The sequence below is a fragment of the Ovis canadensis genome, chromosome 24 (assembly GCF_042477335.2).
Source record: "Ovis canadensis isolate MfBH-ARS-UI-01 breed Bighorn chromosome 24, ARS-UI_OviCan_v2, whole genome shotgun sequence".
In the NCBI taxonomy this organism is placed as follows: Eukaryota; Metazoa; Chordata; class Mammalia; order Artiodactyla; family Bovidae; genus Ovis; species Ovis canadensis.
Window position 1 is genome coordinate 25354258 of NC_091268.1, and position 22125 is coordinate 25376382.

General features: G+C 47.1%; 1 protein-coding gene across 1 annotated transcript in view; it reads right to left on the bottom strand.

Annotated features, from left to right (window-relative positions):
• LOC138429745 (uncharacterized) overlaps positions 1-22125 on the bottom strand; it is a 170747-nt gene that overhangs the window by 103480 nt on the left and 45142 nt on the right. Inside the window, exons 20-28 of the mRNA XM_069571470.1 lie at positions 21674-21765; positions 19592-19755; positions 16797-16956; positions 16474-16553; positions 14001-14187; positions 12970-13125; positions 12221-12354; positions 10875-11033; positions 1957-2137 (exon numbers count right to left, since the gene is read on the bottom strand). Of these exons, the coding sequence (XP_069427571.1) occupies positions 1957-2137; positions 10875-11033; positions 12221-12354; positions 12970-13125; positions 14001-14187; positions 16474-16553; positions 16797-16956; positions 19592-19755; positions 21674-21765 (1313 nt within the window). The remainder of the gene's footprint in view (positions 1-1956; positions 2138-10874; positions 11034-12220; positions 12355-12969; positions 13126-14000; positions 14188-16473; positions 16554-16796; positions 16957-19591; positions 19756-21673; positions 21766-22125) is intronic.

The window sequence follows — 22125 nt, forward strand, 5'->3', positions numbered from 1 at the left end:
ACCTCAAAAGGTGACCTTATTTGGGAATGGGGTCATTGCAGATAGAATTAGTTAAGATGAGATCACACCAGAGTCCCAGGTGACTCAGTGATGGAAGATCCCCTGAAGGAGGAAATGGCACCCCACTGCAGTATCGCCTGAAAAATCCCACAGACAGAGGAGCCTGGTGGACTACAGTCCATAGGGTCACAAAGAGTTGGACACATTGAGCGTTCACAGACACTTAACGGCGAAGGGGAGGCCTGAAGTCTGACATGACTGGTACCTTTATATGAAGGGAGAGGTTTGGGCACACACACACACAGAACCATGTAACAACGAGGCAGGACTGTTGTTGTTGTTTAGTTGCCGAGTCATGTCCGATCCTTTGCGACCCCGTGGACTGTAGCCTCCCAGGCTCTCTGTCCATGGGGTTTTTCAGGCAAGAATAGTGCAGTGGGCTGTCATTTCCTTCTCCAGGGGATCTTCCCAACCCACAAATCGAACTTGTGTCTCCTGCAGGCAGAGATTAGAGCAATGTAACTCTAATGTAACTCAGTGTACCAACCAAGGAATGTCAAGCATTAATAGCCACCACCAGAAGCTAGGAAGAGGCAGGGAGGATTCTACCCAGGGTCACAGAGAGAACATAGCCCTGCTGACGCCTCACCTTCAGAATTCTAGTCTTGGAGACTGTAAGAGAATAAATTTGCTGTTTTAAGCCACCCAGCTTGTAGTAGTTGGTTAACACAGCCCTAGCTAACGAATACACCTTCCATGTATCCTCTCTGAAGAAGCTACTGGAGGATGTGCTCCACTGGAACAAGAGTAAGGCAAGAAAGGACATGAACGCGAGAAGCAGGGACTGTGGCCCAGAGAAGTGGAAGGCACTCCCTGAATGATGGTGACGGGAGGCCCCAGGACACAGCAGTACACCCGGGAGCACCAGTGGCTCCAGGAAGAGTGTCGACAAGAAAACTAGGGGAGCTGATCAAAGCTGACACGTGATCGGAAGTGTGTGACCCTCTGGAGGAGAGTTTTGCACTGTTGCTAAAAATTCTAGGAATAATCATAGGAGGAAAATAGAAAATTAATCAAACAGGGGGGAAAAGCTATTATAGCTCCAGGAAAAACAAAAAGTTAGAATTCTAGTATACCACATGTCTCAGCTGTGAGGGACACAATTTTATCAACAGTGAATATTAACAAACTGTAACTGTTTGTGGGGAAGAGAGGGAAATACATGTTTTAAAGGGGATGGTGCAAGTTAAATTCTCATCCTCTATAATAAGAAATACATGGAGAATAAAAATGCCTAAGAGAGAAAAAGCAAGAAGTAAGTGTGATTAAAAGATGGAAGGTCTGGTAAGAAATAGTAAAAAGAATTTACAGTGATTGCCATTTCAAGCAAAATTTGGGATAGGAAGACATGAAACAGAAAATTACTGTGTTTGTTATAACTTTAACTTTTAAAACTTTAAAAAGTTTTTCAAGTACATACATGAATACAGAGACTATGATGAGATTCCCATGTAACATTCACCCACCTTCAACGATTTCTATGTCATAGTCTAATTCACTTTTCAAACTATGTATTTCTTCAATAAAAATTAATTCAAAGATAAACTATGGTACATCCATCTTTTAAAATGGGAGACAGTGTTCCAAGGAGAAGAAACAGCAAGCGCAAAGGCCCTGAGGTGTGTCTGGGGAACAGAAAAGAGGCCAGGAGGGTTGCAGGGTGATGGGCAATGGGGAGAGTAGGGTGAGACAAGGTCAGAGAAACAGGCAAGGCCCTGTAATGTAGAGTTCTGTTGGTAAGGGTAAGAAAGCAGGATGTGTTTGTGTGCTTCCTGCAACACATTTAAGGCCTGAGTCTGGAGATAGCCAGGTAGACAAAAGGGAAGGGTGTTGCAGACGGTGGGCATGACTTGAGCGAAGACCACTAGCCAAGGCCACCCCATAGATGTCACTCACCTTCCCACCTCCACAGGGCAGCCCTGGACGTGTCCTTCCACTGCCAGCCTGCCACGAAGGGCAGCCGCCCGTTGTACTGCACCTTCAGGTGTGTGCTGGCCTCCACGTGCGGATGGCGGAGGCTCAGGTGGTGCAGCTGCGTTCGGTAATCCAGCTGCCTCTCCAGCACCTGCAGCACAAACTGGAGACCCACACCCACGATGCTAATCGGATCTGGTGCTAACTACGAGGCTGCTTCCAACACAGAACATTCCACTGGCTCTCCACTGCAGCCTGAGCCCCCTGGCTACCAGGAACTGCCCCAGTCCACCCCAAAAGAAACCCTGCACCCCCATTAGCAGTCACTCCCCATTGCCTCCTTCCCATACACTCCAGAAACCTACCTTCTGTTTCTATTAATTTACCTCTTCTGGACATTTCTTACAAACAGAATCACATAGTATGTGGCCTTTGGTGTCAGGCTTCTTTAACATGGCATGATGCTTTCAAGGTTCATCCACGTTGTAGCATGTGTCAGAATTTCATCTTTTTCTTTTTAAATTCTACTTATTTTAATTGGAGGATAATTACTTTACAATGTTGTGTTGGTTTGTCATACATCAACATGAATCAGCCAGAGATATACATGTGTCTTCTCTCCCTTGAACCTTCTTCCCACCTCCAAATCCATCCCACCCCAGAACTTCATTCTTATTACGGAATGATATTCTATTGTATGGATAAATATATGTGTCAACTTATTCATTTGGGTTGTTTCTGCTTTGGGGTTATTATGAATAAAGCTGCTATAAATGTTCATGTACAAGTTTTGTGTGGACATAAGTTTTCAATTCTCCTGAGTACCTAGGAGTAGAATTGTTGGGTCATATGGTAACTCTGTTTAATATTTTAAAGAAACATAAAACTCTTTTTTCTAAACCATCACACCATTTTATGATGCCACCAATATGAGTCCTAATTTCCCTGCATCCTCACGAACCCTTGTTAGTTTCTTTCTTTCTTCATGTCAGCTATTCTAGTGGTGGGCTTCCCAGGTGATGCTAGTGGTCAAAGAATCCAGCTGCCAGTGCAAAAGACGCAAGAGATGTGGGTTCAATGCCTGGGTCGAGAAGATCCCCTGGAGTAGGAGACAGCACCCCACTCCAGTATTCTTCCCCAGAAAATTCCATGGACAGAGGAGCTACACTCCGTGGGGCTAAAGAGAGTCAGACACAACCGAGCAACTGAGTACCGCCTGCTGGTGGTAGCATCTCACTGCAGTTTCGATTTAAATTTCTCTAATGACTAATTAGCTTAAGCAACTTTTCACATATCTATTGGCCGCTTGTGTACCTTCTTTGGAGAAATATCTGCTCAAATCCTTTTTCGTTTTCATGTTGAGTTGTAAGTGCTCTTTATATATTCTGGAGACAAATCCTCTATCAGAAATACGATTTGCAGATGTTTTCTTCCATTCTGTGGGTTGTTACTTCACTTTTGTGACGGTGTCCTTTGAAGACAAATTTGGGGGTTTTTTTCTGTTGTTTTTTAAATGTTTATTTACTTAGTTTTGACTGCACTGGGTCTTCGCTATAGCCTGTGGGCCTCTCTAGTTGTGGCGTGTGGGCTTAGCTGCCCTGTGGCAAATGGGATCTTATTTCCCTGATCAGGGATTGAATCCCCATCCCCTGCATTGAAAGGTGGATTCTTAACCACTGGACCTTCAAGGAAGGGCCAGGTTTTTAAGTTTGATGAAATCCAGTGTATTTTTGTGGTTATACTGTCAGTGTCCTATCTTAGAAATCCAAGGGAATAAAGATTTCCTCTTATGTTTTTTTCTAAGAGTTTCATATCTCTTGTATTTAGGCCTATAGCCTATTTGAGTTAGTTTTTATATATGATCTGAAGTGTCCAACTTCATATTCTTAAACATGAATGTTCAGATGCCCCACACCATTTGTTGAAAAGATTGTTCTTTCCCCTCTACAGTTACCTTGGCGCCCTTGTCGAAGATCAACTAACTGTAAGTAGAAGGGCTTATTTTTCAATTCCGGGTTCTATGCTGTTGGTCTGTACGTCTATCCTTAGGCCACTACCATAATACTCTTAATTACTGTAACTTTGTAGTAAGTTTTGAAATTGGGAAGAGTGAATCCTCCAAGCTTGTCCTTTTTCAAGATTGTCTTACCTACCCTGGGTCCCTTGAAATTCCATATGAATTTTAGGATCAGCTCTCAAAAAGATAGTGCAGATTTTGATAGGGAGATAGAGATTGTTGAATCAGCAGATCAATTTAGGAGGTTTTGTAAACTTCACATTAAATATTCCAATTCAAGTACATGAGATACTCTCCCATTTATTTGGGTTTTCTTTTTATTTTTTAAATTAATTTATTTTAATTAGAGGCTAATTACTTTACAATACTGTCGTGGTTCTTGCCATACATTCACATGAATCAACCATTGGTGTACGTGTGTTCCCCATGCTGAACCCCCCTCCCACCTTCCTCCCCATTTCTTCAGTTTCTTTCAACAATGTTTTGTAGTTTTTGAGAGTATTCATTTTATATTCTTTTGTTAAATTTATTCCTAAGTATTATTCTTTTTATGCTAGTGTAAATGAAATTATCTTAATTTCTTTCTCAGGGTTTTCATTGCTAGTGTAGGGAAATACAACTAATTTTTGTATATTCATTCTGTATCCTGCAACTTTGATGAACTCATTTATGAGCTCTAATAGACTTTTTTTTTCGGTGAGTTCATTCAGTTCATTCACTCAGTTGTGTCCGACTCTGTGCGACCCCATGGGCTGCAGCACACCAGGCGTCCCTGTCCATCACCAACTCCCAGAGCTTACTCAAACTCATGTCCATCGAGTCAGTGACACCATCCAACCATCCCATCCTCTGTTATCCCCTTCTCCTCCTGCCTTCAATCTTTCCCAGCATCAGGGTCTTTTCTAGTGAGTCAGTTCTTTACATCAGGTGGCCAAAATATTGGAGTTTCAGCTTCAGCATCAGTCCTTCCAATGAATATTTAGGACTGATCTCCTTTAGGATAGACTGGTTGGATCTCCTTGTAAGGGACTCTCAAGAGTCTACTCCAACACCACAGTTCAAAAGCATCAATTCTTTGGTGCTCAGCTTTCTTTGTAGTCCAACTCTCCCATCCATACATGACTACTGGAAAAACCACAGCTTTGACTAGATGGACCTTTGTTGGCAAAGTAATGTCTCTGCTTTTTAATATGCTGTCTACGTTGATCATAGCTTTCTTTCCAGGGAGCAAGGGTCTTTTAATTTCATGGCTGCAGTCACCATCTGCAGTCATTTTGGAGCCCCCCCTCAAATAAAGTCTGTCACTGTTTCCATTGTTTCCCTTCTATTTGCCATGATGTGAGGGGACCGGATGCCATGATCTTAGTTTTCTGAATGCTGAGTTTTAAGCCAACTTTTTCACTTTCCTCTTTCACTTTAATCAAGAGGCTCTTTAGTTCTTCTTTGCTTTCTGCCATAAGGGTGGTGTCATCTTCATATCTGAGGTTATTGATATTTCTCCTGGCAATCGATTCCAGCTTGTGCTTCATCTAGCCCAGCATTTCGCATGATGTACTCTGCATAAAAGTTAAACTAGCAGGGTGACAATATGCAGCCTTGACGTACTCCTTTCCTAATTTGGAACCAGTCTGTTGTTCCATGTCCAGTTCTAACTGTTGCTTCTTAACCTGCATACAGATTTCTCAGGAGGCAGGTCAGGTGGTCTGGTATTCCCATCTCTTTAAGAATTTTACAGTTTGTTGTGATCCACACAGTCAAAGGCTTTGGCGTAGTCAATAAAGCAGAAATAGATGTTTCTCTGGAACTCTCTTGCTTTTTCTATGATCCAATGGAGTTGGCAATTTGATTTCTGGTTCCTCTGCCTTTTCTAACAGAAGCAGAAGATATTAAGAAGAGGTGGCAAGAATACACAGGAGAACTGTACAAAAAAGAACTTCACAACCCAGATAACCATGATGGTGTGATCACTCATCTAGAGCCAGACATCCTGGAATGAGAAGTCAAGTGGTCCTTAGGAAGCCTCACTATGAACAAAGCTAGTGTTCTCTGCCAGCTTGAACATCTGGAAGTTCTCGGTTCAGGTACTGTTGAAGCCTGGCTTGGAGAATTTTGAGCATTACTTTACTAGTGTGTGAGATGAGTGCAACTGTGCGGTAGTTTGAACATTCTTTGGCATTGCCTTTCTTTGGGATTGGAATGAAAACTGACCTTTTCCTGTGGCCATTGCTGAGTTTTCCAAATTTGCTGGTATATTGAGTGCAGCACTTTCATAGCATCATCTTTCAGGATCTGAAATAGCTCAACTGGAATTCCATCACCTCCACTAGCTTTGTTCATAGTGCTGCTTCCTAAGGACCACTTGACTTCGCATTCCAGGATGTCCGGCTCTAGGTGAGTGATCACACCATCATGGTTATCTGGGTCGTGAAGATCTTTTTTGTACAGGGCTTCTGTGTATTCTTGCCACCTCTTCTTAATATCTTCTGCTTCTGTTAGGTCCAGACCATTTCTGTCCTTTATTGTGCATGAAATGTTCCCTTGGTATCTCTAATTTTCTTGAAGAAATCGCTAGTGTTTCCCATTCTATTGTTTTCCTCTATTTCTTTGCATTGATTACTGAGGAAGGTGAGTTCATTAGGGTCTTCTATTGATATATACAAGATTGGGCTTCCAGGTGGTGCTCGTGATAAAGAATCCTCCTGCCAATGCAGGGGACACAAGAGACATGGGTAGCGATCTGGATAGGGAAGATCCCCTGGAGAAGGAAATGGCAACCCACTGTAATATTCTTGCCTGGAAAATTCCATGGACAGAGGAGCCTGGTGGGCTACAGTCCACAGCGTTGCAGAGTCAGGCATTACTGAGTGACTGACTACAATACATATACAAGATCATGTCATCTGTAAATAGAAATAATTTTACTTATTTTCCAATCTAAATGGCTTTTCTTTGCTCCTTCTTTCTGTTTTATTTCTTTTGGGGCTGAATGTCCTAGCTAGAACCTCCAGTATAATGTTAAATAGAAGTGGTGAAAAGCAGACATCTTATCTTTTCCCTGATCTTAGGGGGAAAGCATTTAGCCTCTCACCATTAAGTATGACGTTAGCTGTGGGTTTGTCACAAACGGCCTTTATCAGGTTGAGGAAGTGCCCTTCCACTGCTAGACTGCTGTGGTGTTGTGCCAGATACTTTTCTGCATCTTTTGAAATGATGTGGCTTTTGTCCTTCATTCTATTAATATGATATATTACATTGATGGATATTCAAATGTTAAACCGATCTTGCATTCCTCGGATACATCTTACTTGGTCATATTGTGTAATTCTTTTTATAGACTGCTCAGTGGAGTTTTCGTAGTGTTTTCTTGAGGACTTTGCATCTGTATTTATAAGAGATAATGGTCTCTAGTTTTTCTTATGATGTTTTTGTCTTGTTTGGGCATCAGAATAATACTGGTTGCATAGAATGAACTGGGAAGTGTTTTCTCTTGACTGATCATTTAGTCAATTATTTTATAGTAAATTAGTTCTGCCACAATTCTGTCCAGTCAAGAGGTGAAAAGCCTGAGGCAGACTGGACTTTGAATCCCAGTTCTGCCATAAAGTAGCTGAGAGACCTCATACAAGTCTGTTTATGATATTTCTCTTCTATTCAGTGAGAACTGATAATACTTGCCGCACAACGGTTAAATGAGATAATACAAACAAAGCACCTGACATGTGGTCTGGTGATCTTTATGACTCATCACTGACCGCTCTGCTTTTCCCTCTTCTACTCACTGTCAACTTCTTAAAGATAAAGATTACCTTATTCATTCTTGTCTCCCCAGAACCTCACATGGCCTCTGCCACACTTTGGAAGGCTTGCAGAAATGCTGCCGTCAATCTCTTAATCACTTCACTAAAACCCTAGGGGCCAGATGTTTTCCAGAAATAAACTTCCCAATTCAGAACATTAATATGATGTATAAACTGCAATTACATGTAGAACTCCCACCAACCAAAAGCCAAGTATACTAATTTTTTCCAAATGTCAAACAATATGAAAAATCAGTTCACAGAAAGGGTAATGCAATAGTAGAGTAAATACACAAAACAGTGTCTCCCAGCCTTAAGTCATCAGGAAATGCAAATTCAAACAACGGGATACCGTTTCCACCCACGTCAGCAATATTTTTCAAGTGCTAAAAGTAGTGGGGAGAATACGGAACTTGCTCCTGTTGGGCATGGCTGGGAGGCAGGTGATGGGTCTAGACACTCTGGAGGGCAAATTGACATAAAGCCAGCCAATGAAAAATGCCCCAATTTCCAGAAATTCTACATTGCGACATCTGCCCCAGAGACCCCTGACACACGTGCCCAGGGAGGCAAGCCCAAAGATGTTCAGGACACCAGGAGGGAAACGGCCTAATACAATGCAGGACAGAAGCATATGCAACATGAGACAGGTATTTACAAAACAGAGAGTAGACTTCTGTAAGACAACAGGGACGTTCTCTAAGGTCCACTGCCAAAGGAAGCACAGCATGATGTCCCAAACAGAACTCAGTGCGCGTGACAGGGCCACAGAGCAAATATATAGAAAAAGGTCTCCTTTCCAGTGATGCAGACCATAATTATGGCTTTCTCCAGGCAGCTAAGGAGGGGACCAGGAATAGGGATGATAACTGTGAAAGGGACTTTGAGCCTTATTTTAAGTGTTTTTTTCCACAAGAATTTATTCATGGAGTATTGGTATCATTTAAAATCAGCTTAATACTTAGGAATGAAATTAAGCAGGAAGGCACTGAAAAGTACAAAACTGCTGAAAGAAATTAGAAAAGACAAATAAATAGAAAGGCATCCTCTGTTTGTAGACTGAAGACTTAATATTGCTAAGATTCAATACGACCCAAACAATCTATAGACTTAATGCAAGCCTTATCAAAATCTCAATGGCTTTTTTTTTTTTTTGGTAGAAATAGAAAAGTCCATCTTAAAATCCATATTGAATCTCAAGGGAACTTCAAATAACCAAAACAATTTTGAAAAACAACACAATGTGAGGTCTCATGAAGCTACAGTAATCAAAACAGTATTTTGTGACCTAAAAGACACATACAGCCCAATGGACTACAATAGATTGCCCAGAAATAAGCTCACACATTTATGGTTAGGGAAAGGACAGCTTTTCAACAAATGGTGCTGGAAAAACTGGGTATTCAATGCAGAAGAAAGAAGCTGGACCCTTATCTTATGCCATATACAGAATTTAACTCAAAATGGATCGAAGACCTAACTATAAAACTCTTAGAAGAAAACATGTGATTGAAAAGCTTCATGAGACTGGATTTGGCAACTGATTTATTGAACATGACACCTAAAACACAGGCAACAAAAGTAAACATGCTGAACTACTAAACATTAAACCCTTTTGTGCAACAAAATTGCTATTCATAGAGTGAAAAGGCAACCTGTGGAATGAGAGAAAATATTTGTAAACCATACATCTGATAAGGGTTTATCCAGGATACATAAAGAACTACAGCAACAACAAAATCAAAAAAATGACCTGATTCAAAAGGACTAAAGGATTTAAATAGACCTTTCTCTAAAGATGATAATTAAACAGCTAATAAGCCCATGAAAAGATGCTCAACATCATCAATCACTAGGGAAATGCAAATCTAAACTATGAGATCTTCATACCCATTAAGATGACTACTGTTTAAAAAAAAACGAAGCCCAGAAAGAAGTGTTGGTGAGGACGTGGAGGAACTGGGGCACTTGCACACGGATGGTAGGGTGGTAAAATGGTGCAACTGCTATGGAGATCAAAATATTAAAAGTAGGGTTATTGCATAATTCTACTTCAGGGTATATACCCCCAAAGACTGGAAAGCAGGGACTCAGACAGGTATTTGAAGCCAAGTGTCTGCTGATGGAATGAATGGATCAGCCAAATGGGGTCCACCCATACAATGGAATCTCATTCAGACTTACAAACCTTGAGGACATTATGCTTAGTGAAACAGGCCAGTCATGGAAAGGCAGATACTATAGGATCCCACTTACGCGAGGTACCTAGAGTCGTGAAATTCAGAGACAGGAAATAGAATGGTGGTTGCCAGGGGCTGGGGGAGGGGAATGGAAAGATACTATTTAATGGGTCCAGAGTTTCAGTTCTACAAGATGAAAAAGATGGACCATGGTAACGGCCACACAACAATATGAGCGTAATGCCGCTGAACTGTACACCTAAAAATGGTGAAAATGGTCTGTTTCATGGTATGTGTGTGTGTGTGTTAGTCTCTCAGTTGTTTCCAACTCTTTGTAACCCCATGGAGTGCAGCCTGCCAGGCACCTCTGTCCATGGAATTCTCCAGACAAGAACACTGGAGTGGGTTGCCATTTTCTTGTCCAGGGGATCTTCCTGACCCAGGAATCGAACCAGGGTCTCCTGCACTACAGACAGATTCTTTACCGTTTGAGCCACCAGGGAAGCCTTGATGTGATGTATATTTGACCACAATTAAACATTAAAAAAAAAAAAATTAAAAAAGAAACTCAGAAAGATAACATGTGCCTTGTAGGAGCATGTTCAGAGGCTAGGCCTTCGAGTTACTCCTGATTTACCAAAAAAAGCGCACCTTCCAGGAAACCCTGCAAGTGAACCATTTCCAAAATGCATTTTTACAGCTGGAAATCTGCATTTCCCAAGCCCCCTTGCAAACTGCCCCACGGCACATCAGCAAATGTTTAACTTCCTCAGGGACATGGGGGCCAGAGATGCCAAAAGGAAGATCTCTGGGCCTGAATTTTAGCTCCTGTGTCCTTGTAACTGAGAACCTGCTGCCCCATGTATGCTGAGCTCCAGGGACCAGCCCTGCTGGGGCGGGACTCACCTCCAGGAAGTGATTGCTCAGGGCCGGGCCCGAGTCATTCTGGAAGGTGTGGAGGATGCGGAGGCGCCTCCTGTTGCGGCTGTCATCCCAGTGCTTCCCGTAGCTCGCTTCCAGCGCCCAGTGCAGGTGTCCAGAGCCTTCCTCGTGCCGCAGCTGGACCTGGGACACACACGCCCCCCCAGGGAGACCCCTGAGGAAGCCTTGTGTACCTAGTCCTGAGTCTCCCCGCTGCCACCCATCCCGAGATGCAAGGCTTGCTTATTTGGGGAGAGAATTCTGTAATAGGTATGGATTTTTGTGTATTTTTTGCACTGATTTTGATTTTATAAAATTTTGCATTCAAATATGATTTACTTTCATGACTATATTTCTAGCACCCTCTATCCCGAGGTGAGAAACTAGAAGGCCCCAACCCAGGCCTTATCCGTGCCCTGATAAGGAGTAGAAAGAGCCAGCCCACCATGGGAAGATAACTTCTGATGTTCATATAAGCCCAAGACCTCCCCCTGCTCCACTCTCCCACGGCAGCCTCTGGTTCCCTGGACTGAATCTACAAGGATCAGGGTTCCACACCTGGGGGTTTCTGGCACCCTTCTGCTTCCTCCTGCCTCCGAACCACAGGTTGAGGCAACACAGCCTCATCGATTCATTCAATTATTGGACACATTTTCCCCCAGGTACCAGGTAAGCGCTTCACTGGGCACTAAATAGCCAGGAAGGAAAGAGCCAGAAGCCCCGCCTTGGTGGAAGCAGTAGGTCAGAGGAAGAGGCAAAGTAAATTAGCCAAGAAACAGCCACTTCTCCCTTCGGCTGGGCCCTCGTCACTCTGGTAAACTGCCCGTTCCTTAATCCCTCCTTTCGCCCTTCAGTCCCAGCGTCTTTGCACTTACTGTTCCTTCTGGCTATAGCACACTTCCATGGGAACAGAACTATCTCATTTTTTACTTTTCAGCTTAAAATACATTTCCACCGAAGAAGCCTTTCCTGCAGCCCCGTCCAAATGAGACTCCCCTGTGTTTGATCCGTCTCTGCCCTGTTTATCACCCATGGCATTTATAATTCACTCGATTTGGTCCATGTATCTCGCTCTCTGACCCCCACTCAGCAGTGAGACGACAGAGACGGGGGACTGCCCTGAGCACAGCTCTCCCCCAGGGTTGGGCATACAGCAGGTGTTCAATAAACGCTAGCTGAACAGAGGGGAGACAAGACCCAAGTTCCTGATCCACCCCCATACCTGACCTTGAGCAATTGACCTCTCTGAGGATGGGTTCTGGGTGCTCACCCACCACTTCCCTGACCCTGGGGGCTCTCTCCAGACCCCCTCAACTGGCTCAGGCACCCACCTTGTGACTGAAAGCTGGGATCTGCGTGCAGTGGAGTTTGTGGTTCAGCTCCAGCTTGTAGGAGGCCTCTGAGCTGCTCTCTGTCCATAGCTTCTGGCTGGTGCTGCACTCCTGAGCCAGCTGCTTGGCCTGACCTGTGCAGGGCAACCCAAAGACCCTTGCCCTTCCTCTGCCATGCAGCCCTCCATCCTCATTCTGAGCAGAGGAGCATCCGGCACAACCCCGCTTCAGCCAGCCCTCTGGAGCTGCCTCAACTAACGTCACTCATTGGAATCTGCCAACTGGGAGGTTTTAAGAGACTGATTTATGCCCAACCCCAACACACTCAGGGCTTCCCAGTGGCTCAGACGGTAAAGAATCCGCCTGCAATGCAGAGACCTGGGCTCGGTCCCTGGGTTGGGAAGATCTCCTGGAGAAGGGCATGGCAACCCACTCCCATATCCTTGCCCAGGGTATCTCCATGGAAAGAGGAGCCTGGTGGGCTACACTTTATGGGGTCACAAAGAGTCGGACACAAATGAGCAACTAAGCAGTGCACCAATACACATACTTGGAGCTTTTCTTGTTTTAACGGGCAGGGACTCAGCTCCATTCAAAGCTAATAGAATGACTCTTTAGCTAAGGAGCTGTGCGGGAAGGCCAAAACACTCAAGGTGACATTGGCACCTAAGCCCTTGGAGCCACCACCCCAGGAAAGGGCACAAGTCCAGCCACTGCCCAGCTCGCCCCCCACCAGCACATGGGCATACCCCGGAGGCCGTACTTGATCCTCAGGTAGCTGGTCCAGAGGTGGCCCTGCCGCTGCAGCTGGCCCAGGACACGCAGCCCCACAAGCCCCGGCACAAAGAGCTCACCACCCAGGGACACCACCTGCAGCTCATCCTTCACCTTCTTCTCCAGCAGCGCTGTGGGGAGAGTGGGTGGAGAGAGGGCAGGTACAGTGTGGTCATGGGCTGTGCCCCAGGACTGCCCCCCACGACCCTAGGGTGCCAGGCGAGGAAAGGATGGGGGAGCAGCCCAGGGGGTCCCGGTAGAACCAATGCCTGAGTCTCTACCAAGGACCACTGACATCAGGGCCGCTGACAGCATTTTCACTGTCCAGCTGGCAACCGCAAAAGTCGCTTTTGTGGGTCTAGACCAAAAGGTTTTAAATAAAGTAGAATAAGACAAAACGGGATCAGACGGAAAAGAAATGACAGTGTGTCAAGGGTCATCAGGTAAATTTCACCTTCTGAATCTTGTTTCTGCTACACATTCAGCCTGATCACAGGAACAGCCATGATGGTTAAGACTATCACAAATGCACAGGCCAGCTGGTCACCGGGGCCAGCCACTCACATCACTCCCTCGGAATTTCCCAGAACACCCCACGATGAGCACCGCTGGGAGGGCTCCATGCCAGCTCCCGCACCAGGGCCAGCGCCTGCTCAGGTGGGTGGGTATCCAGGCCAGGTTGTGTATTCAAGATCCAAACAGTGCCCTATGCAATTTGGGTCAAAAATGCAAAACGTGTTTTTTACACATCCTGTAACACATAATGTGTGTCAGAACCCAGACAGTCCAAAAGGTGCTGGTTTATAGTTCATGGGGCCAGTTGAGCGCACTGGGGACCGAGGCAGAGGCTGTAAGCAGATATAAGGTCGGGGTTTTCCTTAAGTGGAATGTGAATATTGGGAGTTGGGGTGATGGGGACTTGAGTGGGGTACTCAGCCCTCCCCTCCTCTCCTGAAGCCTGGTCACTAAGGAAAGGTGGCAGGAAGGGCCCCCACCCTCCTCCTACCTGACACGCGGGCCTCATCACCCAACAGGTTGCTCAGTGACACAGAGAAGGCCAACCGGCTGCCCGCCTGCCGGCTGAGGTTTCCGATGAGGACCACAGGGCTGCCTGATGTCACCAGTTTCACCTCCAGCTGGGCCTCAAACCGCTGGGCCTCACTGCCCACTGCTGGCCACAGGTTGCTCTGGCCCTGGAAAGGTCCTAGATCACTTGAGGAGACAGGTCCCACTAACAGGCCCCACCCTGACCGTACACGCTGTTCTTAAAGCCCACAAACTCTCAGTAGACTTTAGCCCAGCCTTCCTGCTTTGTATTCCTGAGTTCATCTGCCTTAGCTTCCTCATTTCCTGTGGGCTTACCAAGAGGACTAAATGAGAGACCCAGGGTCAAAGCCGTATGTGTCCCCTGCCCATCCTAGAAAAGGCTTTGGAAAGTTCTGAAGCTCCAGCTGTTACCAGGATCGTGATGAGTCTGAGGCAGCTAGAACTGGAGATTCTCTAAAGGCCAGTGCTTCCAGGCTGCAGACAGCCCTCTGGAGAGCCACAGGCAGGCCTGCAGGGAGGGGCAGGCAATTAGCACTAGTGTGCTTAGCAAAGCGGGATTGCTTCGAGGGCTCCTGGGAGCTCTGAAATGACACGTACTCTCAGCCAGCAGGCAGCTGGGGTCCTAAGAGGAAGATGCTCTCCCCTGACACTTGGTCTTCGCACCCGGACAGGAAGCAGATTTGGGAGCTGAGAGTGTGTTCATGCTGCAAAAATTCCAACCCTGGCTCTAATTTTCAACTCGGACCTCTCAGAGAATCCACTGGAGACAGATACAGAACAACCAGACTCATGGCCAGAGGGGCCCAGAGGTCCTGCTTGGCAGGAACAAGTCTCCAGCTGCTCTTTTTATCCTTTTTGGAGTCACAGACCTGCTTGAGCATTGGCTGGAAGGTCTAAACCCTCTCCCCAGAAGGAGGACAGACACAAAACTTCTGCACAATTGCAGGGGCTCCAGAGGATCCACTGAGTCCCATTTAGGTCCTCCAGGTTGAAAACCTTAAAAAGTACCTATAGGGCTTCCTTGACGGCTCAGTGGTAAAGAATCCACCCGCCAATGCAAGGGACACAGGTTTGATTTCCAGTCTGGGAAGAACCCACATGTGGTGAAGCAACTCAGTAGCACGCCACAACTACCCAGCCTGTGCTCTAGCGCCTGGGAGCCACAAGAGAAGTCCCCGCACTGCAAACAGAGGGTAGTCCCTGCTCCCTGCAACTAGAGAAAAGATCACACAGCTACAGAGGGCCAGCACAGTCAAAAGTAAATAGATGTTTTTAAAAAATGGAAAGGTTTTTCAAATCTATAATATTATGAGCTGAACTGTGCTTCCCTCCAAAGCTAACCCCCAGGACATGTGAATGTGACCATATTTGTAAACAGGATGTTTGCAAAGGAAAGCAGGATGAGGTCATTTGTCTGGACCTTAATCCAGCCTGACTGGGAAATTTACAAAAAGAGAGATTTGGGCATAGATACCTACAGAGGGCAGACAATGAGGAGACAAGGAGGAACACAGCCACTTAAAAGCCAAGGAATCCCCAAGGCTACCAGAAACCAGGAGAGAAGCATGGATTAGAGCCTTAGCAGGAACCAACTCTGCCAGCACATTGATTTTCAACTTCTAGCCTCCAAACTATGAGAGAATTTCCATTGTTGAAGCCCCCTAAAATTCAGGGTACTTTGATAGAGCAGCCTGGGAAGACTCACACAGATTTCTCACTGTGTGCTTTGACATTTCTTCTGGAAATCTGGAGAGAAGCCCTCTTTGACTTACTATTTTATACCTTTGTCTACTCTGAATTTTTTTAAGCATGCTCCTGTGTTATTCTTATTATCAATTTTTGACATCGATGGTGGTAAGATCTGAACCCATTTTTTCATTTTCATACTAGACGGTACTAGCAGGTGGATAGAGAAGAACAGCTAAAGCACCAGAGGAGGGACTTCCCTGGAGGTCTAGTGGTTAAGAATCTGCCTACCAATGCAGGGGACAGGAAACTAGATTCCACTTTCCTCAGGGCAACTGAACCAACACACTGCAACTGAAAGGTCCTGCATGCCACAGTGAAGATCCCATGTGATGCAACTAAGCCCCAATAAATCAATAAATACTTTTTAAAAATCCACCTTCCAATGCAGGGGACTTGGGTTTGATCCCTGGTCAGGGAACTAAGATCCCACGTGCCATGGGGCAATTAAGCCCATGCCCCACAACTACTGAGGCCATGCCTCGCAGCAAAAGATCCCATACGCTGCAGCAAAGATCTCTCATGCCACAACTAAGACTCGATGCAATCAAACAAATTAATTAATAAATTTAAAAAGAAACGAAAAACACCAAAGGAGGTGGTGATGAGTAAGCAGAGATTGGGACCGGAAGTGTCCTGGGAGGTGGCAGGTGTCAACACCAGGGGTTTGAGGACGGGGTGCAGACCTTGATGTAGTAGACGTCCCTTTCATCCAGGATCAGCTCCAGGTGACCCATGCGGGCCCTCTGGACAGTCTCGATCTTTCCTGGGAGACAAAATGAGAGTTTAGAGACCAGGGCTCAACATCCTGGATCCACCCCTGCCTTCGCTGGGGGATGTCCTCCTGGCTTCCTAGTCTCTGAGCCCTGGGGTCCTCGTCCATTAAACGGGGCTCTATGTAGTGCCAACCTCAGACGGTGGCTGAGGAGTCCACAGTGAGCGGGCTGTATCTGGCCCACGGATCGGCCTGTGGCTGGGGGCAGAGTGACAGGGGGACCACTGTCTTTACCATCAAGCTCAATCCTCTTCTGGGGATGCAGAAGCTTGAGACGGAACTTCCCCTGAGGCCAGCTATAGCTGATGTCCACCCCGACGTCCCTGGGCACTTCCGATCCAGGCGTGCCCATGAAGATGTGAGCTGAGGCTTCTTGAGGGAGCCAGCAGTCCTTCTGGAAACACGGCAGAGTCCTCAAGACTGAGAACCCATCCAGGTCCCCCCACCTGAAAAAAGCCTGAGTTCTGGGCTTCCCCCCGTCGCTCAGTGGTAAAGAGTCCGCCTGCCAACATAGAAGACACAGGTTCCACGCCTGGTCCAGGAAGATCCCACGATCTGCGGAGCAACTATGCCCGTGCGCTGCAACTACCGAGCCTGTGCTCTGGGGCCTGGGAACTGCAGCTCCTGAGGCTACCTGCGGAAACCACTGAAGCCCAGACACTCCAGACCCCATGATCCGAAACAAGAGAAGCCCCTGCAGTGAGAAGCCCAAGCTCTGCAGCTGGAGAACAGCTCTAGAGAAAAGCAACGAAGACCCCAAAATAAATAAATGTATGTTTCCAAAGAAACCCAAAGACCTGAGTTCTAATGGTCATTCTTGTCCTCGAAAGACAAGAACCCTAAAACCAGGAGTCTGGGGCTGTACACCCTGGAGGAGAGTCCTACAAGACAACTCAGGACCACAGGAACAGGCTCTCCATTTTTTTGGCCAACAACCAGGGGAGCAGCCTCAACACACACCTGCCTGGACCCCCCTGGGCCCCTTCACCAGCCCAGCGTGCTCATCTCCCAGCTTTTGTGTGCTTTGCTTTTTTTTTTTAAGTTTTATTTTGTATTGGGGTGTAACTGATTAACAATGTTGTGACAGTATCAGGTGGAGAATGAAGGGGCTCAGCCATGCACATACACGTATCCATTCTCCCCAAACTCCCCTCCCATCGAGGCTGCCACATAACACTGAGCAGAGTTCCCTGTGCTATACGGCAGAGCCCTGTTGGGTGTCCATTTTAAATACAGCTGTTTGTACATGTCCATCCCTAACTCCCTAGCTATCCCTTGCCCCTATCCTTCCGGCTGGCAATCATCAGCTTGTTCTTGGCCTGTGAGTCTGTTTCTGTTTTGTAAGCAAGTTCATTTGTATAACGTCTTTTTGGAGTCCACATATAAGGGATGTCACCTGATATTTCTCCTGCTTTGACTCACTTCACTCAGCATGACGCGCTCTAGGTCCACCCACGTTGCTGCAAACGGCATTACTTCATTCTTTTTAAATGGCTGAGCAACAGTCCATTATATATATGCACCACATCCTTATCCACTCCTCTGCTGATGGACATTTAGGTTGCTTCCATGTCTCGGCTATCATAAACAGTGATGCAATGAACACTGGGGTCTGTGTACTTTGCTCCTAATGCCAGGCACCTGTGACCTCCAGAACATTCCCTCCAGCAAAGGAGGGAAAAACATCTAGCTTCTTAGTCCCCAGGGGACCAAACTCCGCTACGTAAGTCCTGCTCCAGGGCTGACCAGGGAACAGGCTGATGCTGCCACTTCATCTGCCATCACCCCTGCTCAGCTTCTTTCCTTTCCCCACCTTCTTTTCTCCACCTTCTTACTGGGTCCTCCTGGAGTCTTTTCTTCATCCATCACTTTTACCCAAATCCTTGGTTCTGGTGTGCTTCTGTGAAAATGCAGCTTAACACATGAGCCCTCTTTAATATCCTGCACCATCGTACATTCACGCAGAACCAATTAACCTCCACTGCTGTGTGCGAGGCACCGTTGCAGGCACAGGGGGTGCAGCCGAGTGTTATACACAAAGTCCTCCCTCCTGGCAGCCACACTCACAGAACCTCCAGACACAGAAGGAAGTCAGATGGCAGCTAGTGGCTGTGAGTGCTCTGCTGACAAACTCGGAGTCAGGGGTCATTATTCTGGACCAGGTGGTCAGGGAAGGAAGTTGTTTCTAAGGAAGGGGCATTTGATGAGACCAGAAGGCAGCAAGGCACAGAGTCAAGTGGATGACTAAGAAAGAGTGTTCCAGGCAGAGGGAATCGCCAGTGCAAAGGCCCTGGGGCAGCAACGTGCTTGGCATTTAATTAAAAGGAGGTCAGTGTGTCTGGAGAGCGGTGAGCCTGGTCAAAAAGCGGGGAGATGGGGACGAGAGGCTGGCACGGCTGGATCATTGAAAGCCTGCCGGTCAGGGCGCTCGGCTCCTACGCAGAGAGAAAGGGGCCACCGCAGAGTCCTGAGCAGAGGATGGACACAATCCTTTAGGGATTTTGGAAGGTCTGTCTGGCTGCTGGTGGAAAACACATGGGAAGGAGACAAGAGTGGGAACTGGGAGGTCAGATAGGAGGCTGCTGAGTGTCTGTTCTGTGCCAGCTGCTGGGGACCCAGGAGTGAGAAAGGCACTGGATCTGTTCCCAGGAACTGAGTGACTAGTGGGGAAGATAGATCCTAATTAACCAGCTTCAGTAATGAACACAAATGTGACTGAAAGGGAAGGAACACAGTCCCCTTAGAGTACATAGCAAATGAATATGGCCACTTCAGGGTAATCAGGGCAGGCTTCCCTGAGGAGGTGACCTCTTGAATGGAGCTATGAAGGTTGATTCAGAGTTAACAAGCCAACAAGCCAGAGACAGCATGTGCAAGGGTCCTCAGGCAGGAGGGGAACTACAAGCCCAGCCCAACAGCTCCGGGGAGGAGGCCCCCGTCTTTATGAGTGATGCTCAAGGCTGACCCCTGAGTAGAAGACCTAGGGAACCCCTGAATCCGGTTGAGAAAGAAGTTTCCCTAGGGCCTACCTGGGGGTGGAGGGTGTAGGCAGCTTCCAGCAGATACTGTTGGAGCCCCCGGTCCTGCTTCTCCAGCGTCACGGCCGCGGACACAGGCACCGAGAGCAGGAAGGGCTGGTCAGGGGCCGGCCAGCGCACCTCAGTGCAGAGCTGCCAGCCCCAGCTGCGGGATGCTGTGGGAAAGGGAGCAGGCACCACCAGTCAGGAGAGAGCTGAGGGCTCCGGGCGGGGCCACGGATGCTCCCATCAGCAAAGAAAGAGCATCTCCACATTCTTCGGAGAAACAGTGTCATTTAGTCATTAATCACAGCAGGTGGTGCTGTGTAGACCAGTGTTTCTCAGCTTTGGCACTCTCAACCCGTGGCCTGGATAATTCCTTGTTGTGGGGGACCTGGGCTCGACCCACGAGATGGCTTTAGCACCTCCCACACCAGTACGACAACCAATGATGTCAACAGACATTGCCAACTGTCCCCCGGGCAAGGGTAGGGTCAAAATCACCCCTGGTTCAGGACCCCTCATGTAGACTATCAGAATATCCAGCAGTACAATGTAGGACACAGGCTCTGGAGCAAGAAAGCCTGGATCTGCATTCCCGTTCTGCCATTGCCCAGCTGTGTGACTTTGGGCAAGTGACCTAACATCTCTGTGCTTTGGTGTTTCTCATCTGTCCATGGGGACCGATAATAGATCCAGCCCCATGCTGTAGCTGGGAGGATTCACAGCTCAGTGAGTGTTCAGGACACTGCTTAGCCTAAAGAAGTAACTTAAGTAGGCCCCTCCCCCACTTTACCCCCCAAAAGATTGCAAGATCTGCAGCTGATCTACCTCCTTCTCTCCCTTCTCAATTTTGTTGCCTTTCACCTGATGTTATCACCAAAGAGTTTTCTTGTGCTACTAAAATATGAAGTTCAGGACTTCCCTGGTAGTCCAGTGGTCAAGAATCCACCTGCCAATGCAGCGGACACCGGTTCGATCCCTGGCTCGGGAAGATCCCACATGCCATGGGGCAACTAAGCCCGAATGCCACAACTACTGACCCCATGCGCTGCAACTACTGAGCCTCTGCTCCGGGGCCCTCACCCTGCAACAAGAGAAGCCGCCACAGTGAGAAGCCCATGCACCACAAGAGACAGTAGTCCCCACTCACCCCAACTGACAAAAGCCTGCGTACAGCAATGAAGACCCAGCGCAGCCAAAAATACATACATATATATATACATAAAAGAGGAAACGCGAAAAGAATCTACTAAAAAAATGCCCTTCTTTACAGACTTCAAAAGCTACGGGATATCTCAGTATTTTATGAAACCAGGAGTTGGCAAACATCTTCAGTAAATGGCCAGATGGTAAATACTTGAGGTTTTGTTGGTCACACAGCCATGACCGCAGTTTGCTGTTACTCAGCTCTGCTGTTGTTGAAGAAAGGCCACAGACAACGGGAGTGGCTCTGCACCAATAAAACTTCATTTCTGGGCACTGAAATATGAATTTCACTAATTGCTCACATGTGCTGAAATCGTCTTCTTTTGACTATTTTTTCAGCGTTTGGAAATGTAAAAGTCTGTTCTTAGCTCAAGGCCATCATAATAAGCCATTCTACTGCTGGATATTTGAGTTGCCATCTTTTTTTTTTTTCTTGCTCTGTAAATAATGATGCAACAAATATCTCTGTGCATTCAGCCCTTTTAAAGCTATTTTGGCTTATTTTCATAAGGTATAGGGAGGGCTTCCCATGTGGTGCTAGTGGTAAGGAACCCACCTGCCAATGCAGGAGATACTAAAGACATGGGTTCAATCCCTCGGTCGGGAAGATCCCCCAGACAAGGAAATGGCAACCCACTCCAATATTCTTGCTTGGAAAATTCCATGGACAGAGGAGCCTGGCAGGCTACAGTCCGTGGGGCCACAAAGAGTTGGACATGACTGAGTAACTGGACACACAGAGTCTAGACACAGCATCACTGAGTTAAGGGGCATAAGTACTTTCAGGGCAGAAGATAACTCTGGAATTTGGAGCTGTTCTCTTACCCCTCAGCCCCCAAGACGCCCATCCTGGGACAATGACACGGAGGGCCTGCTGGCACCCACCTTCCTTGCTGGTACAGGACTGGGCCTCCGAAGGGCTGGGAACATGATTGAGGCTCCTCACACCATCCCCAGTGACGAGATACAGCTGAGAGCTGGGTGGGAAGGGAGGAAGTGCCAGGTGAGTCACTGCATTCATCCATAAACCCACCAGGGCGAGGCGCTCGGGCAGGTCCCACCAGGAACCGGACAGGCCCTTGGGGCACCTGCACGCTGGTGGGGGAGTCAGTCCATGAACACAGAGGGTGACATGCGCTACGAAAATCCTAAAACATGGGATGACGTGGGCATAGCATCCATCTTGGGGATACAGCAAGGCATTGGTTAGTTGTGGGGGGGTTGGAGGGGACACTGCAGAGGTAATATTTGGTCAGAGAATCAAAGGATGAGAAGGAGCCGGCATCCCAGAGGGATGGTGCAAAGGCCCTGGGGTGAGAATAAAGGGCGCTCTTTAG